Source organism: Maylandia zebra, linkage group LG5 (assembly GCF_041146795.1).
Source record: "Maylandia zebra isolate NMK-2024a linkage group LG5, Mzebra_GT3a, whole genome shotgun sequence".
Classification (NCBI taxonomy): Eukaryota; Metazoa; Chordata; class Actinopteri; order Cichliformes; family Cichlidae; genus Maylandia; species Maylandia zebra.
In genome coordinates this window covers 7,446,359-7,466,796 of record NC_135171.1, presented here as the reverse complement: position 1 = coordinate 7,466,796, position 20,438 = coordinate 7,446,359, and the positions used below count along the sequence as shown (strand labels likewise).

General features: G+C 42.6%; 1 protein-coding gene across 11 annotated transcripts in view; it reads right to left on the bottom strand.

Moving 5' to 3' along the window:
• Positions 1-20,438, bottom strand: part of iqsec1b (IQ motif and Sec7 domain ArfGEF 1b) — a 248,814-nt gene that overhangs the window by 33,544 nt on the left and 194,832 nt on the right. The window contains exon 1 of one of the 11 annotated variants that reach the window (XM_004559868.4): positions 14,255-14,429. The exons of 9 other annotated variants lie outside the window; for them this stretch is intronic. In XM_004559868.4, the coding sequence (XP_004559925.1) occupies positions 14,255-14,346 (92 nt within the window). In that variant the 5' untranslated portion in view covers positions 14,347-14,429. Of the gene's footprint in view, positions 1-12,516; positions 12,831-14,254; positions 14,430-20,438 lie in introns of those variants that run through there. One more of the 11 variants, XM_004559869.4, reaches the window with a different exon arrangement.

Sequence of the window (20,438 nt, the reverse complement as noted above, 5' to 3'; positions counted from 1 at the left end):
AAAAAAACAAGGCGCGCTGACTTCAGATAAACTGAAACAGGATAGGAACACGGTTCACAACAAGGATGCTGAAACACTCAGTCCGCACTTTACTGGGACAATTTTGACTTTCCAAATCTTTCCTCATTTGCCTTGTGCATAAAAGCAATTTTTATTTCTTCCAAAATTTTTACCCAATCCAGTTATTGTCCACTGGTCAGTTCACAGCATATCAAAGTGTAACTACTAACAACCAGTGGTGTGCCGATCATCATTATTAACTGTGCTTGTTTTTGAAATTCTTATCTAAAGTTCTGATGTCAGGTGGCATACTCACACAAGTTTCAACCTATAAGAAGTTGCTGCATATGAAACTAACATCTGCTACCTTGTTCCACTAAAGCCTTGCATTTTTTGCATGTTATGACAATGTTGTTTTAAAATGAACAAGTCTTGGAAGAAGAGAGAAGAGGGAAAGTCAAAGTTTCAACCCACTGTGGTTTGGTATTACCCACCCACACTAACTATCAAATGGCTTGAGACTGTATAAAATCGAAAGCAACAACGGCTAAGCAAACTCCCTAGAAGTGACTCAGTAGACTGAGCTTTGGTATTCAGTAACCTCTGAATGTGAAAGTTGCTTCCTGGTACCAGGTGCGTCAAACTAGTGAAATGGGATTTAATTCTAGGTGGAGCAGAGACGCGCTGCCAAGTTTCCTTTTCCCTGAAGCTTCCACACGCTTATGAAGAAGCTGTGTCCTTCTGTTGCAACTTTTAACTTAGCTTTTATAGACTGCACATTTACACCCTTTACAGGCAAATTAAATATCAGTTTGCATAAGGGTAATAAACACTGATAAGTGAAATTCTGAAAAACTGCATTGTAGTGTCTGCAGAATTTGACTGGTTGGTGTGAATGCTGTTGGGATAAAGGGCATAAAGGGAAACAGACATGGATGGATGGCTAAAACACAGGACGTCGCATACAAGACTGACTTTCAAGTCTTTTCCCATTTTCAGTTGTTCTTTGGTTAGTTTTAGGCAAGAGAACTACAAAGTCAAGTTTAGTAAAAGGTTATGGTTTAGATTTTACAAACTGAAGACAAACTTCTTTGCTTTCTGCCAGGCCACAGGAAATGAGAGAAACTGATGACGGCTGAATACCCTTCACGGGTCCCTCGGATCACCTCCCCTTTCTCTTTATGTCCCTTCTCTACTATCCATTGCCCATCGCTGGCACCGAGTGGGCAGCACTGCTGCCAAAGTGACTGATGGGCAGCACCCTCCGCTGTCCGCTCTGAGCAGGACCATCAGGCCAAAATTATGCAGTCTGAGATCCTGGCTGAGCGATCATGACAGGTTATGGATTTGCCTGCTGCCCCTGCTGGTTTCAAGGGCATTTTATCCAGACAAGGGAAACAATTCAGAGGCTCAGGAGAAGCACCTGTACATCATCTGCTGCAAGACACAAATGATGGAGGTGGTGGTGGTGGAGTGGGGGTGTGTGGGTGCTCTATTATCAACCAGGAGAAGAGACGAAACCCATCTGGTTCAGGCCTAACAGGATAGTTCCCAAAATGTCACAGATGATACAGGACAAGAAATGGAAATAATCAGGACCTTAAACTAACAAAGAAATGAAATGTCATTCTGTGTTAAAGACAGAAAATGAAAACAGAAGAGAAAATTCGTTCTCTGTGAAGCACGCATGCTGTACGACTGTTGACACGAAGAAAACCAAAGACACCAGAGGTTTAAAGACAAACTAAAGCCACGGCAAGATTACGCTAAGAACATGAACCTACCTTCATTGTAGAGAAGCTCAAGTAAGGACAGAGGCCTGTCTCGACCTAGGGAGACCCAGCTAGACTGTTCATTGACAAGTCCAGACAGCCTGTGGCAGCAGGGCACCGGCTGACGCTACTACCACTCTACACCGACAGACTTTCAGAGAAGCACGGCTCTAGTTCTGGTTAGTGTGAGTAGTAGACGGCTCCTTTCCCGCCCCTTTTTCTGTGATGTAGAACATACACACACATATACACACTGAGGCTGTGAAGGACAGGCAGCACCTCTGTCTATACACGCTGGCTTTGGGCGCTGCTGATGTTGGCATCTGTAATAAAGACCGCCTTTCTCTTTGCTGTGCACTCCTGCCTTCCCGCTGGAGTTTTCACCTCTGCCAAGGAGAGCTGCAAGGCTGAAATGGAAGAAAGGTTGTATGACGGCATTGTGCCGCCTGTGTGTGCCTGCCTGTCAGGGGAAGGGAGTGGCAGCCTGGTGTGACACACTCAATTACACTGGCTGATTGGGGATTATTTTTGGCTTCTACTGGCACCCTAATAAAAGCGAAACACTATACTGCGTTTTCTCCTATAATTACCTCTTCCACTCGTTGCATTAGTTGACCATCGTTCATCTGACATCAAATTACCCTGTTTTATTTAGAGGAAAACACGCTATCACATAACCAATCTTTTTAAAGTGCAACATATGACACCCTGTCAACTGACACCCTGTGCGAACTTCAAGAAACAGTGAGTTCAGTAGGAGTGGCAGTAAGTTAGAGTTATCAGCATTTCTGGAACAGCACATGGTAACTTGCGTGGTTTGCGAGTAATAATGGAGTTTCCATTCTTAATCTAATTGCAGATAATTAACTATTGATAATCAGTGGGGCGAGCCACAAAATAGCTTCACGGCTTAGCCATCTGGAATGCCCTAAAAGTACTTGGACAGAAAAAAAAACACGGCTGATTACTACCATATTTTGCCAGAAGACAACAAAATCCTAAATCCACACTAACTACCGAAAAGTTCCTTCTAGCATTTTACTGACCTGAGTAGACTTTTCATTTTTTTTAACATCAGGCTTGAAAAAGCTGGGATGGCCTTTTCTTTTAGAATGAAGAAAGTCCCATGTAAAGATGGTTTAACACAAAGATCAAGACATTACAAGCTGCACTGCAATGGGATGAAATTGTACATACTTCCTGTATCTTCAGTAGGCACAGCTGGAAGTCTTGTAAACATTACATGGATAGAATAAAATAAAATTGAGTTGTGTACTGTATGCTGTTATCAGTAGAGGTAAATGAGTTTTATAGGCGTCCTTGTACTATACTGTATTTTTGATTTTTGGAAGCGATGCAGTGGGGCAAAAAAGTATTTAGTCAGCCACCGATTGTGCAAGTTCCCCCACTTAAAATGATGACAGAGGTCAGTAATTTGCACCAGAGGTACACTTCAACTGTGAGAGACAGAATGTGAAAAAAAAAATCCATGAATCCACATGGTAGGATTTGTAAAGAATTTATTCATAAATTAGGGTGGAAAATAAGTATTTGGTCACCTCAAACAAGGAAAATCTCTGGCTCTCACAGACCTGTAACGTCTTCTGTAAGAAGCTTTTCTGTCCCCCACTCGTTACCTGTATGAATGGCACCTGTTTGAACTCATCATCTGTATAAAAGACACCTGTCCACAGCCTCAAACAGTCAGACTCCAAACTCCGCCATGGCCAAGACCAAAGAGCTTTCGAAGGACACCAGGAAAAGTATTGTAGACCTGCACCAGACTGGGAAGAGTGAATCTACAATAGGCAAGCAGCTTGGTGTGAAAAACCAACTGTGGGAGCAATCATCAGAAAATGGAAGACATACAAGACCACTGATAATCTCCCTCGATCTGGGGCTCCACGCAAGATCTCATCCCGTGGGGTCAAAATGATCATGAGAACGGTGAGCAAAGATCCCAGAACCACACGGGGGGACCTGGTGAATGACCTGCAGAGAGCTGGGACCACAGTAACAAAGGTCACCATCAGTAACACACTACAACGGCAGGGAATCAAATCCCGCAGTGCCAGACGTGTTCCGCTGCTGAAGCCAGTGCATGTCCAGGCCTGTCTGAAGTTTGCCAGAGAGCACATGGATGATACAGCAGAGGATTGGGAGAATGTCATGTGGTCAGATGAAACCAAAGTAGAACTTTTTGGTATAAACTCAACTCGTCGTGTTTGGAGGAAGAAGAATACTGAGTTGCATCCCAAGAACACCATACCTACTGTGAAGCATGGGGGTGGAAACATCATGCTATGGGGCTGTTTTTCTGCCAAGGGGACAGGACGACTGATCCGTGTTAAGGACAGAATGAATGGGGCCATGTATCGTGAGATTTTGAGCCAAAACCTCCTTCCATCAGTGAGAACTTTGAAGATGAAACGAGGCTGGGTCTTCCAACATGACAATGATCCAAAACACACCGCCCGGGCAACAAAGGAGTGGCTCCGTAAGAAGCATTTGAAAGTCCTGGAGTGGCCTAGCCAGTCTCCAGACCTCAACCCCATAGAAAATCTGTGGCGGGAGTTGAAAGTCCGTGTTGCTCGGCGACAGCCCCAAAACATCACTGCTCTCGAGAAGATCTGCATGGAGGAATGGGCCAAAATACCAGCTACTGTGTGTGCAAACCTGGTAAAGACCTATAGTAAACGTTTGACCTCTGTTATTGCCAACAAAGGTTATGTTACAAAGTATTGAGTTGTATTTTTGTTATTGACCAAATACTTATTTTCCACCCTGATTTACGAATAAATTCTTTACAAATCCTACCATGTGGATTCATGGATTTTTTTTTCACATTCTGTCTCTCACAGTTGAAGTGTACCTCTGGTGCAAATTACTGACCTCTGTCATCATTTTAGGTGGGGGAACTTGCACAATCGGTGGCTGACTAAATACTTTTTTGCCCCACTGTATGTGCGTTCATGTCCAGTTTGAATTGAATAGACAGAATAATCTGCCACTAGTCTACTGAAGGGGCAGGGAAGTGGCAAAATCCATCAAACACAGATCAAGTGCAACCTGAAGAAAACAAAGAAAACCAATGCACACGTTCATAAAAGTTCCTTAAACTGCAGTTACTCTTTTGGCCACTGGAGGCTGGCGCTAAAAAAAGCCAACCCGATTCGAGTACCCAAATGCCCAACTTTACAAATTCATAAAAATGCAATGTTAAGGGATTTCTTACCTGTTTGATTTTGTTAAAGATTAATCAGACAGATAAGTTGATTACTAGGTCTCTTTCTCACTGGGACCTCTCGACTGCATTTGTCATGTTGGTACCTTTAGTTGTTCTTTTAATGGGATAAACTTGAGAATTTCCTGTGTGGTGCAGGCCATTCAAGAAGTCTGTTCTTTCAGTTTTGGTGAAATGCTAGTATATTATTGGTCTGTTACTTAGTACTATCTACTTCTATGTGATGTAGCTAACTAACTAAGCTTGCTAGCATTGAGTCCAGAAACTAAATGCTATTTTCATCTTTTATATACAGTTTATGACACAGATATACGCAGTGACTTTAAGATACAATGTTTTGTTTTGCAACCATTGTCTATATCCAACTGTGACCCCTTTAGAAAATGTTTCACGATATCTTGTTGTTGTCTTTTTGCTGAATGCTGGTGAGCTAGCATGTGATTTAGTTAGCTGTTAGATTAAATGAGGTCCAAAGAATGCAGAATGAGCTTTATTACTGCCTACCAATAAAAGTAATGTGCTTTACTTTTACAACTGACCCCACCTCTGTCAGGTAGACTAACCAACTCTAAATCCTCCACACACACCTTGTATCTTGCATTTAACATGTGTAGAAACAGAAAACAAGATTCTAGATTAACAGACAGGCAGCTATCCAGTTTGGATGAGTGACCACCAAGTTCAAATAGAGCTAAGTGACTTCTGAATGTTCTCAGAGCTTTGGTTAGCAAGCCAGCGAAGAACATAACAATGTTTACATAAGACAACTCCAGATTTAAAGATGCAGCTACAACATCAGCAGCAATTCCAACTAGCATCAACAGCTACGTTCACTGAAAATAGCATCAATCGTCTGTATGTCTAATATTAAAATCTGTTTGATGATCTGAAGCATCTAAGTGGGAGAAATAGCACTTTCTTATTGTACTGTCCCAAATATATGTGTATTTTTTAAATTTTCTGATTTGCATTGAAGACATGTGCGTGGTCTTTACACAAAGACCTTCAAATAAAGCTAGGTGAATTCTCAAGGTACTCAGACCTGTTAAAATGTTAGCTAGCCAGCTAAAAGCATAAAGATCAGTTCCACCAACAGTCAGCAGCCATGTTCAGTCAAAACAAGTGTAATAAATCCTCAGACAAAACAGCTACAAGAAATATACAGTGCAGTTAAAGACCCTCATTCTTTTTTCTGTTCTCCAGACAGAAACTGAGCTTATACACCATCACCCACTCTACACTAATTTAAAACTTTTGCTGCAGTTCAATCATATAACTCCCATTCACTGCCTCAGCTATAGCCTAATCCTTAATACTTCAAAAAGCAATCTACCATATGTTAAAGTCAATCAGTATAATTTATTTCCCATCAATTTGCTGATACAGGCTTTGAAATGGCCACTTTCAATCATGCTCTGCGGCATGTACTTGTTGTTAAGGCTTTAAACATTTCATTTGCATTCATGATGTATGTTGCCAGGCGCATTTTATCCTGTACATTTGTGTAGCATAAGTAATTGGCCAGCTGGCCGAGCTGTCGATATTAGTTTTAATGAGCAGGACAAAGAGGTCCAACATGCATACCAACATATACACTGCCAGTTAGGTAACAGAGGCAAGCGCAAATTTATTTTAATGCCATTCAAGACAGCACATGCTGAAAAGACTCAGCCAAGCAGAGGTCAACCAGGGGCCACTGAAAATGCTTACTCTTTTCCAAATAGATCCTTAGACTGATGAAAGGATTTTTGGTTCACTCCTTCTCCCCGAGAGATCCATTCTCCTCACCTTGAACGCTTCCTCTTCAAATGGGAATGCTGCTAACCTTTTGAACCAGCACTTCCTCTACAAATCTACACGCCAAGGGGCCCCTTTTCCACAGTTCGCTCTTACTCTAGCATGTAAAGGAAACCTGAAACACTTCAAAACATGACAAATCTGAGCAGGCAGACTGGGTGGTGTTAAAACATGCAAGTACTACTGCTGACGTACAAGTGCAAAAAAATCACTGTAGAATAACCGTAAATTTCAGGGAAATATGATTTGGACAGTTAGAAGTTATTTCCCTAAGCTAAACAAAATATGGATGTCATGAAAAGGAAGGAGATGGAATTGTTTTTAAGAATGAGAAGGTGAACAGCACGATATATCAAAAAGAAGAGGAAGGAACATTTCCACTCATCATTTCCTACACTGTTGTGGGCCTCAATCTCAAGAACTAGCAAAAGCTTTTTAGTGAAGTGAGCATCACGTGTCCCTAGAAACTATTTGTCAACTAGTGTTCTGAAGTGTTTGGTGGAAAAAGCAGACTGTGAGGTACCGATGACTAGTGGCTGTTTTCTAAAAAAAATCCTACTGAGGTGGATTCCCAGCAGCAAGATTTCCCAGAAGACAATCATCTTTTTCTGTCTCCTGAGACTATGAATACACCATTTGAATATCTTTCCAAGCAGGCAGCTGAATGGCCTGATAAGACCTGTAGGTTTGAACACGATTGCCAGGCACATCCATCCACTCCCTCCCCTTCACAAGGTTACGTGTACGCTTAACGACATGACATTTTCTTTCCAAGAAGCGAGATTATCACCACGATCTACTGAACTGATTCTGAAATTTCCCATATACACAGCTAATATATTCAAGAAATAATTTCTTGAGTACAAACTCAAAATTGTTCCATCCCCTAATGAGCCCCCCCACTCCCCCACAGAACTGTGACATTTTGACACCAAATTAGCAACAGTTCATGTTTGCTATGGTGCTGTGAGACTGTCATTGCACTTCTTTAAAACTTAAAAACGGTGATGATTCTCAGCAAAGTTTATTTTTTATGCATTTTCCATTTAAACCAAATTACTTCATGTTTATCTTTTAGTTCAGTTTTTTTCTCAACTCGGTTCTCTATTTCATACAAACTGGGAGTGTCTCATATGCACATTTTCACACAGCTTGGCTGATTGCACTAAAGCCCCGCCTACCTTTGTTTTAAACTTTTGTGTGTAAAGGACAGCCAGTGGGATGGAAGCTTGCTTTAAAACAGGGGAAATAATGCTAAAACAATGTTTCAGGCTCAGTACAACCCTCAGTTCATCCTAAATTGTACTAAGCTGGAAATAAGAGATGAATGTGGACTACATCTTTACCAACAAGCGGGAATTTGATGCCAACTCCAGCAGCTGGGTGCCAAAACTCATCACGCTCAAAAAGAAATCTAAATTTTGTCATTAATTCATTCCAACAAACATGTTTTTTTGGGTCTGAGAAAATGGCTAACATTTCTTAGACTAAATAGAGATTGTAAATGTCTCACACAATTGTTTCAGCTGCTGAACGTCCAGTTGGGTGCATCAATTAAGCATTTAACAGCATTACATTCTTCACTTTAAGCTCATTTAGCAGTTTTAATTCCAGTTAGGAATCTATTTGAAAATCCATATTCAATGAAGGTCACCTACTTGATGTAGAGCACAAAGCACATGGCCGAAATTATTTGCCTATCTGACCTCAGTCTGCCTTAAGAATCACATCAAGTCTCATTTGAGAAATAACAAAAATTAGTCTGCAAATGAGCTGCTATTTGCTTATCATGAAATTCCAACAGCTCTAATAAGTCTTTCTTTTAAGCATTACATCCAGCGGTACATCCTCTCTCTTCACATTCCAGCAATTGGAAGCTGACTAGCTGCACCTGTGGAAATGTTTTCCTTGAGTAGAAATGTGGAAAACCCAGCTGCCAAGCCACAGTCACCATGGCCAATCTGGTGCAGACCTAGAGTACAAATGGAAAAAAACTGTTCCAACTTTTCACACCACATGCTGTAGACTCAGGATACACTGTACTTTATAACTCAACAATAACATTTCAACTAACTCAGAGAAATGACAGGGTGCAAGGGGACAGAGAACATGAGATATTACAATTCATAATCAGTGCATTAATTCCCAGAGGGCCAGTAAGTTACTTCAGCTTAAGCATCTGTTTATTGAATGTTTGGTTTTTGTTTATGTGGACAAATGAGCCGGGATAGAACCACATGGTTCACACTGACACAGGGATAGATAATCTTAAGCAGCACACAAAGCGTGTGAGGAGATTTTCCACTGATCCTAAATGCAAAGCACACAATCGTATTCCCATTTTCCTTGGCGAGAGTACAGGAAAAGTATGGCCGCTATGAAAGCTCCATTCACTTTATGTTTGTAACAACACAGAGGTACAGTGTGGATTTATTTGAACCATTAGAGTCACAAAAACAAGCTTCATTTGTATGTCTTTACAGTGTGTTTGCACATTTTGAAAGCCACGAACAGAAGAAGTTTATGAATGTCTTTTGTTTTTTTTGTTTTTTTTGAGTTCTATGAGTTTAGGTTCATTTAGGTTTGGGTAAACAAACACCCAAGTTTTATTTTTAATATTATCTGCTTTGCTTTTCTGGACTTTGATGAACAGTTTTCCTAAGACAATTTACACTTTCATGTAGGGTTAGGATTAGAACTAGGGTTAGGGATTAAGGGGGACTTAGACCACGAGCACATCAAAAACAGATCAAATGGAGGAATCTCCTTTGCAAGGTTACACACCCAACAAGAAAAACACAGTCACATGAAGAAGAAAGTTTACACAGAAGTCTGCATGGTCCGCAGAAACCTAAGCATTCTGTTACTGCTTTCATTTCTCAACATGACTGAAATGCTGTATCAGGACCATAAGAGAGCTGTGCATGTACAAATCCCTGCAAATGTCAATGAACTGAAGCAACTTGGCAAAAACAAGATTGCTCCATAGTGAGGTAGAGAAAATGATACAGAATAATGGGATATACTATATTTTTCACATGACGACACAGAGTAGGGTAAAAACTTTCTTTTTCACTTGATTGTCACTCCCACCCCTTAAACCACCCTTTATTTAAAGGCCTGATTTCATCCCACAGGAAACTGTCAGCCTGTTACAGCATGCAGAATACTCATTCCTGTAGTGGGTTTGCCATTCTGCATCAAAAATGCATTGTAGTAGTGAAACTAAATCACTATGACACACGATCGTCCACAATTTAGAGCATCTCAAGAACCCCTGTTATAGCTGCTGACAGTAATTGTGGTAATAATAGGAAGAGACGAGGTGAGCACCAGCATAATAATCCCCTGCAGCCTTTCCCTGCCACATGTTATTGGGCTTTATGGCAGCCTGTTGACACCAATCCTAGAGACTCAGTGGACCAATGCTGGGCAGGCATAAACAGGCTGTAATCTCTATGGCAGACTGGCTGGAACCATACGTCTTATCACTGGGCATTTGAGAGGTGGAGAATTGTGTGTATACAAAGACTTGTACTTTCGTCTAAACAGTAATGCCCACATCCTCAGGTATAACGTAGAGCCAATCAATTAGTAACACAACAATCAGAAGTGCACGGCCACCATAAGGCCATTTGTGTGCCTGTTCTCTAGAACCATGCAGGGGTCAAAAGTCACGAGTGGTCATCAAGCACGGCAATAAAAAAGACAACAAGAATGGGAAATTGTGGTGGTTCCAAAACATGACGGCTTGGACTTGAACAAGTTTGTTCCCTTCACAGTGAGCCTGCACCAGTTTGGAGTGAAAGGCCTGTCTCACCCTGTGCCTCACGCTCCACCACTGAAGGACATCTTGTGTGCATAAACTGGCAGACCACATGCTTTGACCAAATGGTCAATGACACTCTGCGAATGAGAAAGGTTGGACTGTGCATGTGCAAAAATGTAAAGAGTAACTATAATCTAAAAAATCTCTCAACATTTCTATTCAGGATTCTTTGAGTGATATCACTCTAGCATTCTTGCTGCATATGATTCACTTGACCAAACACAAAGAGGGCAACTCAAATTTAAAGATGAGAACAAATGTGGCTCTGATGACTCTGTGCATCAGATTTTGGATTCCATTCAACCTCAGCAAACTCCAATCAGAATCATTATCCTGGAGTCGAGTCTCCTTGGAGTGATAATGACTGATGGGCCAGCAGAGTGAGCCTCTGTCCGGCCGGCTGGGCCCATACCTAATGCCTTTCAAATCATATGCAAGATGAGTCATCAGGAGCTTGTCAAAGCTTCCTGGCTCCTTTTCACCTCCTTTGATTCGTCCTCCTCCTTCTGATGAGCCTGTGATTTATCGAGCACTCGCTGATGTAGTTTGCATTAAAAAACAGCCTAAACCTTTCTGCGTGCTTCACTCTTGGAGTGATTTGGATGCGTTCTCTTCTCAGAACACTTATGGCACCATCCGCTTTATTTTCTGCACCCGAGCTGCAGATTCAAAACAGGCAGGAAATGTCTTCCTAAACGTTGGACAAGGCAACAAATTTCCTGTTTAGCAACAGCTGTGATGCACTGAATCTAAACCCTAAAAAAAGTGTAGAGTCACAAACATTCTCATGAGTGCAACACAACGGCAGAGCTCAACCTATTTTAATTCATAACCCTAGAGGATTTCATCATTGTAGAATTATCTGATACCAAGCAGCTTAATGCTGCATAATCTACCCAACCTGAAAATCCTGCCCCTGAGGACAGAAACCAAGAACCGAAAAAGCAGTTCTGGCCTCAGAGCCTGAAAGCCCTGGATGTGGGCTGTCAGGCTACATACAGGAAAAAAAAAAATCACACAAGTTAGACGTAATCCTGTGCTGCGGGCCAAAGCAGGATGAATTAATATTGAATTAATATTATTAAACCGTATTAAGACATGCAAGCCAATGAGTACTGGTACAAGGCAGAGGGGAGTGACTGCTGAGGACCCTCCATCTCATTTGCAATAATGGTTAGTATGGCACAGGAGCCTGTCCACTTTGTACGCTGAATGCTGTCTAGGTCAGCAGAGAGAAGCCTGATGTAATGAACTATTCCTGGGTCTGTTTAAATGATCAATAGGAATTCATCACACAAACGCCTGCCCTCAGCAAAAGTAGAACCGGGATGCAGCAGAGTTAAAGACAACACCAAAGAGAAAAAACATCAACAACAAGTGCACAACCCCTGGTTTGCAAGGCTGCTCGGAGGACACATCTGCCTCTGCATAGAGGGAGAGCAGATGGGGGGAGAGAGAGAGATAAAGGACAACAACAGTCCAGGCGCTGTCTGAGAAGTTGGACTGTCCCTTCAACCCCAGTTTGCTACAGCGAGCAGCAGGCAGCAAACATCAGCTGCCATGACATCAGACTATTCGAGAGAGATGGGAAGAGGGAGTGATGAGCGAGGGTGGAAGTGGTGGGGCGTAGGGTGGGGGGTGGGCACAGTGCATTTGCAGCTGCTGCAGTCATCCCTGCCAGACACCTGCTCAGGCAGCGGGTGTAAACAAGATCATACGTAGCCCGCAAGCACTCTCTTTCTCCGTCTCTGCTCTCACCTCACACACACTCCAAAGATTAGAAAAGAAGAAAAAGCAGTCCCAGCTAGGCCAATATGCAGGTATGACATGACAGAAAATGAAAATAACAGAAGCACGAGGAGAAGCAGCCCTACCGGCAGGGAGAGACAGCGAGCAGCCCGGCATATGGTCGACACTGGCAGCGTGAAGGCAGGGGACCATCCTTCCACATTCACCTCCAGCTTCAGAGAGAGAGAGAGACAGCTCAGGCCCTGCTGTACTCTGAGTCCCCTCAACACCACCACCACCACCACTTTCTGTCACTCTCTCAGCATAGCCCCTCCTCTATTCCCTTTCTCTAACTCTCTGTTTCTCTCTCTCTAACCCCCACTCATTCCCTCCCTCTCAGTGGAGTTGTGTGTCCAGCCTGACGCAGCCCGGCAAGTCCTTGCCGCTCGCTGGCAGCACAGCAAGGTCAAGGTTTTTCTCTGCACCTAGTCCTTCACACTGACAGAGAGCGAGAGAGAGGGAGGCAGCACTGAGACCTGAGTGCGTGCAGCCTTTTCATGCACCGGCTTATTCTCCTCTCTGGGCGAATGTGCAGTAATTAATGAGATGAACTGCTCCGAGTTTGATTGCAGGGAAACATGCAGACAGCAAAGTGGGAAATAAAGAGACGTAAACATCAGTGATTCTTCTGGGAAAATGGTGAATTTAATCCGTATGACTGAACAAGAAATGATCTGTTTTTGCTGAGTAAGCCTCTGAGTTTGATATTGTGAAGATTTTAGACTGACAGTGATGCCAATAACTGATAGCTTGCTTGGAGAAAAAAAAAGTGTATATTTACTCCATTGAGCCAAAACCAAAAAAATATTACCTCCATGTTGTATGTGGGATCAATCAGCAGGTATAAAGATATGATTGAAAAAGGCAGGACCCAAACTGCAAAGTTCACATGATGGTAATTTGACAGTAGAGAGACCACATTCTGATGGTGGTGTGACTTACCATCAACAGCAGCAGGATGTTGGAGGAAGTGTTGGAATAAGCCTCATCCCATTCTAAGTCACAGCTTACATGACCTATAGGATGTGCTGCTAATGTCTTGGCACCAGATATTATAGAGGAATCTTCGAGGCCTGGACTCTAGAAGACCTGTGATCGGTTAGAGGTAATTTGGCTGCATGCAAAGACTGACAGCATATTAGCTACTTAGGTGGTCAGGATGCTTTGGCACATTGGTAACCTTTTGTGATTTGACCAATTTTAAATGCTTTCATTTAAGAACTTTGACTATTTGTGGATTGGAATGAAGTGGTATTTAAAAAGCCATATTACCTTTTTCACATGCATTTATGAATCCACGCACTTGAGCAATTTATCTACCTTGTATTACACTCATGGCAAATTTTGAATTACCAGATAACGTAACAACTTAACTGTGGAAACTCACAGAGAAACACACAGAGATGTGCCTTTACCTACCAGGAGGTTTGAACCAGCTGCCTTCTAGCTGTGAGATAATGCTACTTTTTGGATAATAACCCAAAGTATCTGAATTGAAAATACCTCCAAATCATTACTAAAGTTAAGTACTACCATTAGTACTGACTTTGAGCTCTACTTGGTTTCTATGTTTAGCTGAAACCCATTACTACAACACCACCACCATCAACAACAATAACACAGCAGCGTGGCATTAAGCCAATGGTCTAAATTTAGCTAAAACTGTGAGGTGATAAGCACTGCTGAAGCTGACAAAACTGGCTGAAAGGTGGTGATGAAGCACGCAGTCCTGCATCTGACAGACGATGGAAGTCAATTAAACAGACTAACAGAGAGAAGCGTTCTTTTTTTAAATGAAGGAGCTTCTAAGAGTGTACGACTCACTGTTTCGACAATGAACTGCAGCTGGCATGGAACGGCATTAATATCCTGAGCTCGTTTCTCTGTCCACTTGCTGAAAGTTTGCCAGGGGTCATGTCCTCTTCCAAGACTGGCACTCACAGGCTTGTGGCCACTACTGTTTATACAGCGAGGCCACGAGAAACTGACATAAGGAGAGAGTGGAGACTACTTACTGTGCTCCTATCACTGGGCCTATAGGATTACTAGTAATGGGATTTCCCACTAATGGCTCCTCCTGACAGGTGGTGTCCCAGTTTAGATCACATCACCTAGGTTTAAATATTTCTCTTCCATGTGCTGCCAAAAAAACCTGCCTTAGCTGTTTACACCAGCGTGTTCCCTGCAGCGAGAATAAAAATAACTACTAGTAGCTTCAAATAATTCATTCTGCAAACAAGTGACACCGACATGACAGCACCTTGAAGAAAGCCAGATTACTGAATCAAATCGTGTTTTTAGTTTGCTGTTTCTAAAAGATGGAACTCAAGACAGCAAAAACAGAAAGACAGGGCAAACGGGTGGATTTGGAGTACATATACCTACCTATGTAGGCTAATACAATGCTAGGATTTTAGTCAGAAAACCTGAAGCATGGATGAGTTTAACCCCACAGCAGGTCAAATTATTTCCACTAAAATGCTCCAAAAGCCACAAACAGCATTACACAAGAGAGAGGTCGAGTTCAGAGAGGTATTAGCTGAGCTAACAAAAACCTAGCAGGATCCCATCTGACACTCAACGGAGACCGAATATAATAATGCACAAATTCGAGCCTGAACAAGTTTAAGAATAACCCCTATGAGCTTTCTGTGGGGAATGATGCAGTCAGCCTCACGGCAGCTATTTCAACTTCCACACTAGCTTCATTTCTCAGTCTTAGAAGTTGCTGTTCAGTTAGGGGAAAAACTGTATGTGCTCTCATATTAGCTTTAACAACACTAACTGAATTCCACCAGTCAGAAGCACAGACTGTATAAAAAGATATGGAATAAGCTCTGGGTCAGAAACATTGATTTGATTTTACATGTCCATCTAATGTATATCAGAATATCTGTTTTAAAGAGACACTCAGGAGTTGCTTTTAGCACCTTTCTCTTGAGCAAATGTACTTTTTCTGTTTCCACCATTTCTAGTGGGACAGAGTTGTAGCAGGCAGCCCTGAGATTTCCTCGACAATGTTATGCTTTCCTCACGTGTCTCTTCTCCAGACAAAGTTAACTAAGATACAGCTTGTCTGGCTGGTTGTGTCTCAGGCAGGGAAGGGAAGGAAAACAAAGGGGAGACGGAGAAAGACAACAATAGCTAGAGGCTACGTCATAATGTAATGGCGCTAATGAGGATAAAGGAGCTTGTTATCGTTTCTCCATAAGCCTCTGAAAGCAGGACAGCCTGTGACATCACAGGCATCAGCGGCAGCGCTTCAAATGTTGCAGAGCAAACCAGAGGAAGAGCACGAAGAAAGCCAGAGAGATCTTTCAGCCTTTTAAATCTAGCTGGAAAAGGCTGATAATTTTAAAAAAGTGCAATTTTTAAAAAGTATATTTTTTTAGTATATGGTAAGACTTTCCAGTTTGAATTCAGTTTAAGTTTCTATGTGCAAGAAAGAGGCTCCTATTTATGTGTTTTATGTATAAAATAAATAATGTAGCTCTGACTTCAGATAGAAGAGATTCTTGGATGTTCCTTGTCCTATTTGGCAGTTTGAGGAAAAATTCAGAGCCAGTGCCTGATCTGGGACCACAAGATGGTAGTGAGACCTGCTATGGTCTGTGGTTCAGAGATGGTGGAACTACCAAAAAATCATGAGGTTGAGCTGGAGGTGGCAGAGCTGAAGAGGTTAAGATGTTCAGGTTTCCAATCAGAATGACCAAGAGTACATCACAGGGACAGCTCAGGTTGAGCAGTTTGGAGGAGGAATGATTGAAATGGTCTGGACATGTGCAGAGCAGGGATAGTGGATATATTGGACAAAGGATGTTGAAGACGGAACTGCCAGGCAGGAGGAAAAGAGGAAGACCACAGAGGGGGTTCTTGCATGTAGTGACATGCAGAGAGTTGATGTTATGAAGGAGGATGTTGGGGTTGTTGTGAATGGAGCCAGATGATCCCCTGTGGTGACCCCTGAAGGGAGCAGGTGAAAAAAGTAGAAACAAAAGTAGAAGAAGAAAGGAGGAAGAAGAAACCTGATCTGAAACCACTCCACCAAGTCTTGACTATCTAAGTACTGCATAATTTTAGAGCAGCATATTCACTTTGCTAAAACAGCAGTTCTTAGAAACAAGAACAGATTATATCAGGATGATAGGTGGTGACGTAATTATGAAGCTCTCTGGCTAGTTGGCTAGCTGCTTCTTAGATCATTCACAGGTTGAGCCAACAACACACTGTCCCCTCTTCACTCACATTTTCAGCTTCACTTACAGTTTATAAATCTCAACTAATGTGCGGACACAGAGTGATCTCAGAAACACGAGAGAGAGTGGAGTAGAAGTAAAGTCAGTGCCATACAGAAGAAGATCAAGGAAAAGTTTTAGGCGTGACATCCTTGAGACAGCTCAGACGGGGTTTGTAATTAGAGCTGGGCAGATGTAGGAGTTACATAACAGAGGTACAGCCTCGAGAAATAGTTGATGTAACAGAGCGTTTTAAATGATCAAGACTGGTTTCTCTGAAGCTCCGGGTTCACACTATGGTAACAGTGCTTCAGAACATAGTAGCACAGTGTAGTCCACTGAAGCGTACACTGTAAGTACTTTTGTGTGGTTTTCAATTAATATTTTCACACCGGGCAAACAATCCAGAGCAAAAGAAGCTGCAATTTCATCCTGATGAAGGCTGAGGTAGAAGAACTTTTACCATTTTCTGCCATCCATCTATTGTTAAGGTGAAAGGCAGGGGCCACCCCGGACAGGTCACCAATCTTTCACGAGGCTCCGATACACTCAGAGATCAATATAATAAACACTCTCTGACTCTGAATGTGTATGATAATCAACTATAACCACAGTAAATGTAAAATGTTTGTAGATTCAAAGGTTTTTGTGGAGAAATTCATATATGACTAACCTAAGAAAGGAATTTTATTGGACGCTAACTTACTGCTTGTGCATCATTGGTGTTTTAGAAATCAGCTTCTAAAGATAACAGAGCAAAAGAACCCAGCAGCTCATTTTTGGCCCCCAAGCAGCAATTTAATTTGGCTGTGCAAGTGATGGACTAAATGACTAATAAATATGGATGATCAACAGAATCAACACACCAGGCCTTTTAATTTATTTAAGCATCCATTTTTCTTCTTGCTAATACTTTATCACACTTTGCATAAGAATTTAGTTTGTTTCCGCACATTTTGTATCCACGTAATGTGATGTGTGCACACAATTTGGTGAGCCAAATGACACGAGTACACTGTTCTTCCTGGAAACCCTGGATCTTGGCACACGTGGGTGTGCTACTGTGACACCAGAATGCTTAAATACATTTTTAAAATCCAAAATATGTCTTTGAATAATGTTACCACAAGCTTGCTTTGATAAAGAGAACCGAAACACAAAGATTTCATGTCATAATTGCCTGAGCTTCACGCCCTGAGCAGTTATCAAGCCTCTGCTTTGAGCTGCATTCACACACACACACACACACTGAACACTGTCCAGACGTGTCTCATAGCAACAATATGAGAAATGGCTTGCTCCACCTCTTAAACTACAGCCATGCCTTTACTAGAATTAATAAAAAAATAAAGACATTTCACTGTGTTTCCCTCTGGATCCTTTGGTGGTTGAGCTGAGCTAACATGTACCACGGTCCCCTGTTGATTTTGTTTCCCTCTGTTGGCTGTGTTGCTAACTGAGCAGTAGAGGGCGTCATTATTCCAGTCATTCCAAAGAGCACTTTGACATTAAGAGCCAACAGTGTGATTAAAACTAGGTGAAAAAGCAGCATTCATTTGGCACATCAGAGTCTCCCATCGTCCAAAACGAACACCTGACTCTGCTCGCGTCACCCATGTCTTTCTCCTCGGGCTCAGGACATACTGGACGACGTAAACCTCGGGCCTTTGCCAGAAATTATAATTGGGGTGAGAGGACCTGCTTTCACATGAGGCAGAAATAGATTTTTCTTTTACTTTTTGTGTCACTCACTTTAAACAAAGCTTTGTCTCCTGTTAGAGTGAAGTCCCTCTTTCTTCTCCCACCAATTAGAGGCGAGCACACTGAGCGAGGGGGAGGAGAGAGGACGGGCCATCTCCATCGGCCTGCTTACCACTCAGGGGAGCTCATTAGAGGCGCCCGCAGCCCAGCGGCTTGGTGTTGTGCTGGCACTACTTCTGACACCACATCAGCACTGTCGGCTTCAACGCCACGAAGAGAAACGAGTCGGCGTAAGAAAGCAAGACACCGTCTCCTGACAGCCTGTCACAACATTAAGGTGTCCAGATGTAACACGCTACTAAAGACAGCGCTCACAGCATGTCTGCTTTCTCACAGCGGCCTCCTGGAACCACAAATTGAATTGTGACTTTTACTTTTTGTGGTACAATGAATAAAGCAGCTCAAGCTGATAACGGCTGCACAAATCTAAGCAGACACTTCACACAGACCAGGTTGATGTTATCACTTTGATAGAAATGATAAGTCACTTCCTCAGAAAAGCACCTCTGTACAGGAAACAGAATCTGAGGAGAATCCTCGAAAATGAAACCAGGCCTTGCCCCACAGCCTGCGATATCAGGACGGACGCCGTCTGCAGAAAGGCAGCGAGGGCCTGGGTTGTGCTGCGTCAGGGCTTCTGTCGGAGCATTTAAACATCCGTCCACGCACATGTGAGCAAGCAGCAGGCTCTACGCAGGATCCGGGATTCCCTCTAACACACAGCGGACCTGCTTCAAGCCACGAGGAGGCGGCTGCTTTGTTTTGGTACCAGGACCGGCTGGCATTGTGTGCACTGAAATACGGTGCGCAGAAAGGCATGCTACGGTGCCTGCTGGATGGGGTCCATTGAGTCACCACGGCAACAGACGGCAGATGTTTGTGTGTTCTGGCAGAGCTGGAATTAATGAGTGTTTACCGTCAGGCAGCTGAGTGCCACCTCATGGCCCGACGCCATGCATCACTTTAAAGATAAATCTGATGTAGTACGAGAGTTCAATAAGAAGCGTACTGTTGCTGGATTTGTGAGAGAAACGTCTTCAATATAACAGTTTGGATGCTAACAAACCATAAATGCAGATGTACTGCTACTGACTGTAGGGAGGGGTTTTCATCAGATGATCTGATCATTTAAAAGCAGAGCCAGAGTGGGACAATGGCAGAATCATTCTTTGGAAAGAGTCTCCAAGTCTTTCTATAAGATATGAGAAGACTAGAAGCCAATCCCCCCCTACCAATCCCCCCCTTACCAATCCCCACTTCCCCAAATATTTCAGGCCTCTTTTTTTCTCTTCATCCTGAACTGAAAGGAGCATCTCAGTTTCATGCTCTCTCTCTCTCTCTCTCTCTCTCTCTCTCTCTCTCTCATACCCATTTACAATCACAATCTGTCTGTGTAGAAGAAAAGAACTCTCACACTATGCAGCTTATCTGGGATTTTTTTGGGTGCGCTGCCTATGCCCCTCTCGCATGACTTATAAATTAATCAGTGTGTTCATGCGGCAATTTTTAATGCTGCTGCATAGAAGCAGTGCTTGAGTGTTCCTTGCATATTAGCGACCACAACAGACGTGCACTGTGTCCATTCCAACTGGTCCGTGTCTGAGCAAGCGTGTTCTGACACACTAGGGTATGCTAAAGACACGCAAGCCATGTGAACCTTAGGGATCAGTGGATTGCCCAGTGGGCTAAGACGACATATTCTTATGGCAGGTTTTCATGAAATGCAGTTTAATCTGATGCTATCTGCTTCTTTTCATTATGAAGAAGGCATTCTTTAGCATTGCTGCCTTGACGTTGGTTATTGAGAGATTTTAGTCCTGAGATCAAGTCTGCTATCGAACATGTGCCGTGCATGTGTGCATTCATTCCATAAATTTAAACATTTAAAAGATTTGCCCATATACAAAAAAACCTCTGTGGGGAGATTAAAGCACTCAAATCTACTCTGACAGAGTAGATTCAGGACAAGATCTTGGTTTGGGGTAAAATATGTCTCATCACAATAGCGATCC